A 10,759-nucleotide genomic window follows, 5' to 3' on the forward strand; every position below is an offset into this window, starting at 1 on the left:
ATCCAACAAAACACATACAGGACGCTGATGAAAGAAATCAAAGAAGATATAAATAAATGAACAGGTATATACTTGTATTAGTTTGCTAGGGTTGCCATACCAAAACACCACACACACTGAGTGGCTTAAACAACAGAATTCATTTTCTCACATTTCTGGAAGCTAGAAGTCCAAGATCAAGGTGTCAGCAGAGCCATGTTCCCTCTGAAGGTGCTAGGAAAGAATCTGTTCCTGGCCTCTTTCCTAGCTCCTAGTAGTTCCTTGGCTTGTGGCAGCACAAATTCAGCCTTCACATAGCATTCTCCTTGAGCCTCTTCACATCATCTACCCTCTATGTGTGTCTGTGTCCAAATTTCCCTTTCATAAGGACATCAGTGACATTGGATTAAGGGCCCCTCTCTACTCCAGTATGACCTCCTCTTAACTAATTACATTTAGAATGACCCTAAATCCAAATAAAGTCACATTCTGAAGTACTGGGGTTTAGGATTTCAACATATAAATTTTAGGGAGACTCAATTCAACCCACAACACTGTTCATGGATTGAAGATTCAACATGAAAAGATGTCAACTGAACACAACAAAGTACGTACATGTTGTATTATAAAGTTGTACACCTGAAATTTACATATTAACCAATGTTACCCCAATCAATTTTTTAAAAATGTCAATGTCCCCCAAATGATCTCTAGATTACGTTTAGTACATAAAGACAAGTTTATTCTAAAATTTAGATTTAAAGAAAGAAAGTAGAATAACTGAAACAACTTTTAAAAAGTGGAAAGAATCATGCTATACAATTTAAAAATTTACTACATAGCTAACAATAATTAAAACACTATGGTACTCATGGAGAGATAGACCCAAAGATCAACAGAACAGAATGGAGAATCCAGATAAATACACAAAAGCCAAATGATTTTTGACAAGAACAAAAGCAATTCAATAAATGGTGCTGAAGCTAGTGGATATCCATAAGCAAAAAAATAAACAATACCTCATACAAACTAACTGAGAATTGATCATGGATTTAAATATGACATAAAGCTATAAAACTTAAAAAAAAAAAGAAAAGAAAAAGAAACATAATCTTCCAGACCTAGGCTAGAGAATCCTTAAAAATTACACCAAAAGCACTAAACGTAAAATTTAAAAAATGGTAAATCAGACTTCATTAAAATTTAAAACTTCTGTTCTCCTAAAAAGACCTTGTTAAGAAATTGAAAAGACAAGCTACAGACGAAGATAAACTATTTGTAAACCATATATCCTCAAAGGATTTGTATCTAGAATATACTAAAAAAACTCTCAAAATTCAAAAGTCAAAAACAAATAATTCAACTGGAAAATGAACAAAAGATGTGAACAGACATTTCACCGGAAAGGACATGTAAATAGCAAATAAGCACATGAAAAGATGTTCAATATCATTAGCCATGAGAGAAACACAAATTAAACCCACGTAAGATATTACTACATCACATTAGAAAAGCTGAAATTAAAAAACAGTGAAAATACCAAATGGTGGTGAGAATGCAGAGAAAGTAGATCTCTCATACACTGCTGGTGGGAATGTAAAATGGCACAACCATTATGGAAAACAGTTGAGCTGCTTCTTAAAAATCCAAATATAAGCTTATCATATGATTTAGCAATCACACTCCTGGGCATTTATCCTCCCCAAATGAAAACTTAAGTTTGCACAAAACCTTACATGAATGTTCATAGCAGCTTTATTTGCAATAGCAAAGAGCTAGAATCAACCCAATGTCCTTCAATGAGTGATTGGTTAAACAAATTGTGGTGCATCTCTATAACAGACTACTACTACGCAATTAAAAACAATGACTATTGATACCTGCAACAACTTGGACAGATCTCAAGGGTATTATGCTAAATGAAAAAAGCCAATCTCCAAAGATTACATACTGTACAATTCCATTTGTATAACATTCTCGAAATGACAAAATTGTAGAGACAGAACAAATTAGTGGTTGTGTGGAATTAGGAAAAGAGGAGGAGGGAGAAAGGAAATACACGTAGGGGAGTTCTTTGGTGATGACAAAACATTTCTGTATCTTAACTGTAACAGTGGCTACATCAGTTTATACATGAGATAAAGTTACAAAGACTACACACACATACATATACACATGCACAAAAATGAGTACATTTAAAAACTGGTGAACTATGATAAGGTCTGTAGACTGTATCAATGTTAATTTCCAGGTATTGATACTGTAAAATAGTTATATAATAAGATCAGGAGGAAACTAAGTAGAGTACAATAGCGTGGTAGAATTTGGTTTGTAAAGTTTTAACTATTGAGATAAACCATAATTCACAAATTATTCATGATATTTGAAATATTAAAAGTTTACTTCCTAAAGGAAAGTCAGATTTCATGGGATGCTCTGGGGATTCTCCTTTGACTTAAGAAGATAACTATACTCCTGTGATAATGACATATTATCTCCTGTACTATTTTTGCAACTTCCCATGAGTCTATAATTATTTAAGTTAAAAAATGTATCATATTCACATGCTGATGTATATACAAAATCATATGTATATAAGTGTATATATATATATATACACACACACACACACACACACACACTCATATATGTCTTAACCAAGTCTCAAATTTGCTTGGTATTCAGCAATACATAAAATACCAACTAATCCAACAGTTATGTTACTATGTTAGTAAAACCTCCATCTGTGAGCCCCATAATTATAAAATTGATTTGACTGTTTTGCACTGCTTGCACTGAGCCTAAAACTGTAAGTTTATGCTTCTGCCACTTACTAGATCTAAGTATCTTGTGCTATATCTCAGCAGCATTTAGTGACACTTACTATAGGAGAGTCAGTGTTCTAAGTGCCTTACACACATTCTCATTCACCCTCTCAACAATCCCATAAAGTAGATACTACTATCATTAATCCCATTTCATAATACATGAGAAGAAAATGAAGCACAGTAAGTTAAGTAATTTGTCCAAGATCACACAGCTACAAAGACCCATAGTCAAAGCTTGACATTCTTATCCAAAGAGCTTAACCAATTTGTTCTATGTAACCTTTCTAAACTTGTTTTTTCCCTGCAAAATGGTCCTAATAAGACATAAATAATATATAAAAGAGCATATAGAACACAGTAAATGATAGATTAAAAGGAGATGAGGGAAGAGTTGCAAATTAATAGAGCTGGAGAAGGCCTATTTGATGGGCATGAAGAACTCTGCTAAATTCCCTGTTCTCAAATGCCAAGTGAGAAAGGGAATGGGAATGTTTTTAAAAAGCAAAACGAAACATGGAAGAATCTCAAAATCATTATGCTGGGTGAGAAAATTAGACATAAAAAAGTAGATACTGCATGATTATATTTATGTAAAACTCTAGAAAACTAATCCACAGTAACAGAAAGCGGATCAGTGGTTGCTTAGAGCAGGGAGTTAACAGGGTGTGGACTACAAAGGGACACAAGGAGGCTTTTGAGGTGATAGAAATGCTCTATATCTTGATTGTGGTAATGGTTTCACGGGTATATTCATCTTTCAAAATTCACTGAATGTTTTAAATGGGTGAAGTTTATTGTACAGAAATTATACCTCAATAAAGTTGTTATATTTCAAAACAAACAAAAATACCATTTTCCAAATAAGCAAACTGCCTTGACTTTAACCCTAACAATTTTTAACCTCAGCAAAATCAAAATTAAATGAGGTAGCCTGAATACTGTAAAGTTGAGAAAAATATATAAAATAAGGAATAGCATTAAAGCACTATGAAGAAAAAGGAACTTTAGCTGATTAAATTTTAAAAGATTCTTACTGAGTACTTCCTTAAACAGCACTTTTGTTCACTAAATTAAGACCAGGTATAGAAAGTTTACAAACTAAGTAACTTTCTAAAATTAAATTTCTGGTTTCTACAACAAAGGTGCACAACATGGAACCTTCCATTCTTTGTTCAAATTCAAATCAACCAAGCCTTTGTGCTCCCATTCTCTTTCTTCTTTCAAATTTCCATTTCTGTTACCATAGGAACCTGCTAGCTGACTAGCCTTCAAGCATAGCAACAGCCCAAGCTTAGCAAGGAGTGTGAAAAGGGGACAGAGTCAAAGGCCAAAATTTGACTCAGGAGAATCAGAATTCCAATCTTTGTCACTCTACAAAGGGTCTGGTAACCACAGAAACTGTATCCCACTGCGTTTGGGAATATTATGACTAAATTCACTAAATGTGAAACTACACGTGGAATGGCCTTGAAAATTAAAAAATGGTATTCATTCTCTTTCAGATCCAAAAATAGAATAATTAAAAAAAAACTTTTTAGAATAATTTTGAGATTAAATATAATACTTTTTAAAGACTCCTTTTTTATGTAACAATAAAATTCCTAATGAGAAAAAGCTCAAAACTTTAAGAGTTACTTTGCATTAAAAAAAATAAATTCTAGGTTTGTGAACACCTTTAATCCCATAGTTTTCCTTTTCTTTTACAAATCTTAATATTTTTAAGTGTTTCATGACAGCATATTGAATACTTTCCAATAATCTTGCAGTGAGTTGGTTTGCAGAAACATGCCATTATCACAGGACTATAGTTATCTTCTTAAGTCAAAGGGGAGTCCTCAGAGCAGCCCATAAAATCTGACTTTCCATTAGGAAATAAACTTTCAATATTTCAAGTATCATGAACTATTTGTGAATTATTGTTTATCTCAAAAGATAAAACTTTACAAACAAAATTTCACCACAATTTGATAAATCAATTTAAAACAAGTTTTTAAAAAGTATTTCTTTAATATGATCACAAGAAAATCAATTAAAAATTTTAAAAGCTGCTATTTTCCCCCCTAAAGTCAGAAATAACTAAATGCAATTACTTCTCTACTAACTGTGTGTGTACATTTTTTAATTTAGAAGCTTCTTAATTTCTGGCTAGTTTCCCTGTCACACAATAGGCTTCTTAAGCCACTTCACTAGATTGTTGTTTGCTTAGGGAAAACCACATTATTAATATTAACTTAAACAAAAGATAATAAGAAAAGTAAATCTGCTGGATAATGGATGTATTCTAAAGACAGAAACCATGAATTCCAAGAATAAATATGATCAAAGAAATTTCATTTCCAAAAAAAAAGACTATTGTCCATAAAATGTTTGATTATCCAAATAATTATTAGAATGCGAGAGTATATTATATTATTCTCTTTTAAAAAAAACCCTGTCTTTCAAGGCCCACTCAAATATCATCTGCAACTAAAGCCTTCCCCATATGATTCCTATTTTTTTTAATCCCCTTTGACCTGTATGTCCTTACGGCATTTACTAAGTTCTTTCTTCAGTTTGTCATTCAGTCAAAATATATTTAATAAACACTGGAATTGGTTCCATAGTGTAGCAGTTAGCACTTCTGCTTTACACAGAAGGTCCTGGGTTCATATCCCAGTGGAGCCATGGTCCATGGTCTATGGCCATGCCACCCTGAACAAGCCTGATGTCTCATCTCAGAAGCTAAGCAGGGTCAGGCCTGGTTACTACTTGGATGGGAGACCACCTAGGAAGACCAGGTTCTGTAGGCAAAAAAAAAAAAAAAAAAAAAATGAACAAAAAAAACACTAAGTCTTAGGCACTGCAACTGGGAGCTAGACAAAAAATGGCAGTTGGGATTTTTTAAAAACAAAATTTCTGTACTGATTTTATTATTTTAAAAGTACAATGAGTTTCTTAGAGAAAAATCAGAAAATACAAACATTCAATGAAGCATAAAAATAGAAAACACAAATAAATTACACTAACTCAGGAACAACCACTGTTGGCTTTAGGGAAAAGCATTCCAGATAATTTGCTCTTATATGAACATGTATATTTTTTCTTCAGCCAAAGCAGGATGTATATACCATACATAACATTGTGTTACCTACCCCTACTTTTTTTTTCTACTTATTGAGGTATCGAGCACAGATAGAGATGGAGAAGAGTTGTAAGGCAGAAGAAATATGGGGGAAGGGAGAATGGAGGAGAGTTATTATTTAATGGGCAGAGTTTCGGTTTTGAAAGATGAAAAAATGCTGGAGAAGGAGAGAGGTGATGATTACATAACAAGGTGAATGTACTGATGCCACTCGACTGTCACTTAACAATATAGTTGGAACGGTAAATTTTGTTATATATATTTTGCCACAATTATAAAATAATTTTTGAGGAATATCTATAAATTCTAATATGGGATATCCAGGTTATATTGAGTGAAAAAAGTAAGGTAACAAAAACAAACAGTATGACACTATATCAAAGAAAAGTGAAAGAATACATAGATATAGACAGATATTATATAAACATTTTATATAAATGTTATATTTTTAATTTTCTAATAGAAGTATAAACAAAAACCATTTTTAGAAGACTACCTTTAGGTGGAAGAAAAGGACAAGAGAGGTAAGAGGGCCAGAAACTAAACTTCTCTGAATGTACCCAAAAGTTTACTTAGCAATTTGGACAGCTCAAAATAGTTTAGGAAACTCAGGAACGAGAAATTTTTTTTTTTTCTATAAAAAGCCACTGATATCAGGGGGAAAAGAAAGACATCAAGTTAAGAACTTATAAAAGTTGTGTGTTTGTGTATAGATGTTCATGTTTTGGAAAGTAGGGTAGAATAACATACTAGCAAGGATCTTCTTTTCCAAGTTAATAAACTGATACCCTATTATTTAACAACATCCCAATTTCAATGACAGTATAAACTAGGAATTCTCCACATACAATGAAAGAATATCAAACTTGTTGATCATGAATAATCAAATTTGAGATAACCAGATTCTGGACTTTCTCTAATCTGTGCACCCTAGCTCACTGCCATATACTATTCTGTTACAAGCCCTCATTTTGACTAATCAAACACCACTACAGGAATGAATCCTAAGCAGGCTTGAAGACTGGGTCTGCTGAAATATGCTACACCAAGGAAACTACCTTTCAACTCTTCGAGTCCCACAGTGAACACTCAAGAATGTGCTGGGATTACCTGTTCCAATTACTTGCTCCTGGCAAAAACTGGCAGGCACGTATCCACAGTTCTTTGACAGACCTAAAAATCCTTACTTTCATCTGGAATAACATTGTGTTGACTGTTGAGTATCTATGTCTTTTGCTATTACAGAAAGTTCACATTCTCAAACTATCAGATGATTCTACCAATATAGCATCCTGATATGACAACCATGCTAGAAGCAACTAACTATGCCCAACATTAATTACTTCAAATCACTCGAGCCCTCTCTCAGAAAGTATTACCCACTTAGGTCCTTTCCCTAGAATATGTGAAATTCAAACTGAGGCAACCTCATTGCCAGTAAAATATCTAGACTACATGGGCTTGTTTAGGAGGAGGGTAGAGAAGAAGAGACCATGCCATTACTATCAAAGTTCCATGGGCCTACAGTAGGGATACAAGTTCATTTGGAACACATACATCATCTTTCTTACTTTCTCTCTAAATTCCATTTAGAAATGGAATTTGCAATAGAATTAACATGTGTGGATCATCTATTGTGTGCTATGAATTGTGCTAGCTATTTTATAAATCTCTCATTTAATCTCAACAGCCCTTCAATATACTTTTTGTTATTAATGCCTTTTCACAAATGAAGAAACCAAGGCTCAGGGATATTAAGTGACTTAAGTCCCAAGTCCAAAGCCTTAAAGTTACTACGTGGCACAACCAAGTCAGTACAAATATTTTTATGACTTACTTCTTACAGCCTTATTTTGCTTCCCAAATGATTTGTACTGACTTGTAATGATACTAAAAACAAGGGTATTCCTACTTTAGTTTTGGGGGAGAGAAAACTGATGGCTTTAATACACAGTAGGGACTGTGACTGGAACCAAATTACTCTATTAAATCATCACCCATTTTTGTATATCCTAATGTGACAATCTACATCAAATCTCTCTTTACCAGTTAGACCTTGTGTAGTCAGAGGATGAGCAGAAAATGTTTTGTTCAAACTATAATGTTTCAAATATCTGGATATATAAGATGCCCTCCACATTTCAAAATCTATGAATAATAATCTTTCTATACATTTTCCCAGATTTGTTAGTTTACTTAGAAGTAATGAACCTTTGAGTTTTACTATAAAATGAAGAAATCCAAAACATGTAGGCTTCAATTTGCTGAAAGCACTGTAACAATGGATTAAACACTAAAATACAAAACATTCTCTGTAAATTATACGTATTAATATGAGAATATGGATGAATGGTAAATGCTATCACTTTTAGAGTACTTACTATGAACCAGGTACTATATATACATGTTTTCATTTTGTATGTTACAAAAGCTCATATCACTATTAACTCCATTTTATAAGCAAAAAAACTATGGTAAGAAAAGCCTTCATAAATTGCCCAAAGAAATATAGCTAGGAAGTGATAGAGCTAGAATTCAAAGCCAGGTCTGTCCACATCCAAAGGCTATGCTTCTTATCACCAGCATTTACTGCCTCCTAGATCTTATCCGGTAAACATAGCCTCGACCACAATTCTAAAACCACTACAGAAACACATATATACTTACGTAAACCTATTAACTATACCCATTAATTTGTCATACTTTCTAAAGTAAAATCATTAAAAAGTGCCTTAAAAATCACCATTATAAAAATTCAAGTAAAGCAACAAATTTTCATAAAATCCTCAGAGGTCAAGAACATATAATTCACACAACAAAAACTTTTCCATTGCTTAGGAGTTATGTTCTTTAAAAAAAACAAACTGATGTAAACATGGTAAAACCAAGAAATCACTTTAAACATTTAAGAAAATTCCAATACTGTAAACTACCAGCCTAAAGGCTGAAAAAAACAACTCACATTTCAAAATCATGTTACCTTCAATATCTAATGACTGAATTACAAATATTATATTCTGCTCTTTATCTGAAGTTTTATCATCAGCCAAATAACAAAAAAGACGCAATCATATAACTTGGATAATTTTAAACTTCTGAATGCCTTTTATCTATGTTCCAGTGCTTTAAATTTCTTTATAAAAGTATTAATGTCTAAAAAACGTCAAGTAACATCCCCCAAACGTGGATTCTTCAATATATTTAGAGTCTGATTTAAATATATAATGTTTTAATGTACAAGATGTATTAAAAATAACATCCTTTCCCTGTTTGTCAGACACATTCATTAGATTAGTTAACAGGGCAACATGAGAATCATTTTTTAAGATATGTCAAAGAATAGATCTAGTCTTACCTCCATTGCTAAAGCTGCTGTCTGTTGGTCATAATGATTCAGAAGATTAGGCATGAAGGTAGTATTATAAGGCAAATCTTGGCACATCCTCAAGGTAATAGGTTCACAAGAAAACAAACTGTGCCCACCTATATGCTCCGCAAACATAGTCAAGGGCCAAAGATAGAAGACAATCCAACTCATAGCCATCCTTCTTGGATCTGAATGAGATTCGGATGATCAGGCCTATTCAATATTTAAGATCTTTAGATACCTGTAGGTCTCAGCTTGAAGAAGTATTTCTTCTATATCTTACTGTTAAGTTCTTCAAACAGGTAAATACTCTTTGCACCGTCAGAGGTTTGTTAGCTTGGTCTCACAAAAGGCATTTGTTTTTGGTTTCACAATACGAGAAAATGACATCATCTTGTCTCTTCTCTTCATTTTATTACATAGGGCACGTTTGGCCAACATATCAAGTTGATCAACCACATTCCCAAACAACAGATTCCATCTTAGGAGAGCTATTTCTTCCTTTGATTGAAATATCTGAAAAGTATGTATTTTAAAAATAGGAGAAATTAGTCATTTCCTCTCAAAATTTGTAGACTTGATATAAAATCTTTGAAGAGCTAGGTAATGTTGCAGGATACAAAAAACAGTTGCATTTTTATACACTAGCAATAACTATCAGAAAGAGAAATAAGGAAAATCTTTGATGAGAGATATCATACTGACCTAACAAATAAAAAATATATAGGTATTTCATATAGTTTTTCTACCTTATCATGCATGCTATAGATATACTGACTTTTTTTTAACTAAGACAATTCTTAAACAGCACTAAAAGGCAAATTTTCTTCCCTCAGTGGTTTATTTAACATATGTCTATGATTGCAATTTTTCATTTATCACAAGATTCAATTGATCCATTCTGAAACATTTTTATGCTGTTCTCTTAAATTTTAAATAGCTGCCATGCTTATAATCTAAGCTATTGAATTTAAAATGTATATCTGTTTTGATCATTAATAGTGCATTTTTACATTAACTGACTTGGCAGTATCTATGAAGGAGACGGAATATAAATAAATCAAAAAGATATGGATTTAAGGTTTTTAATAGCTGTGTGAATGGAAATACATCACCTAACTTCTCTGATCTTCAGATTTTTCTTCCTGAAAATACTATCTCTGCAACAAGTATGATATATGAGTGAATTATGAAATAATGTACGTAAAAGTACTCTATAAATGGTAAAGCAGCATCAAATATCAGGTGGTTTTATTACTGAATTATAGTTGACACAAAGGCTACCTTTATCAAAAAATACTAAAATGGCAAATAGAAGGCTCTAAAACTAGTATCAGGAAATTTTCCCAAAATTAGTAAAGTTGCTTAAAAATTTAGTAACATAGATGCAGAAATACATGACCAACAAATGTTTTGTTAAAAACACGGCCAGGCTGCAGAGACTAGAAATCATCCCCAGAAAGT

The 10,759-nt window shown here is 32.6% G+C and overlaps 1 protein-coding gene and 1 pseudogene across 1 annotated transcript in view; one reads left to right on the plus strand and one right to left on the minus strand.

Moving 5' to 3' along the window:
* FZD3 (frizzled class receptor 3) overlaps nt 1-9,812 on the minus strand; it is a 63,614-nt gene extending 53,802 nt beyond the window's left edge. Inside the window, exon 1 of the mRNA XM_006906242.3 lies at nt 9,284-9,812. Within this exon, the coding sequence (XP_006906304.1) occupies nt 9,284-9,472 (189 nt within the window). The 5' untranslated portion in view covers nt 9,473-9,812. The remainder of the gene's footprint in view (nt 1-9,283) is intronic.
* Nucleotides 5,481-5,596, plus strand: LOC112475151 (annotated as a pseudogene).
* Nucleotides 9,813-10,759: the final 947 nt, after the last annotated feature.

Source organism: Pteropus alecto, unplaced genomic scaffold (genome assembly GCF_000325575.1).
Source record: "Pteropus alecto unplaced genomic scaffold, ASM32557v1 scaffold50, whole genome shotgun sequence".
NCBI lineage: Eukaryota > Metazoa > Chordata > Mammalia > Chiroptera > Pteropodidae > Pteropus > Pteropus alecto.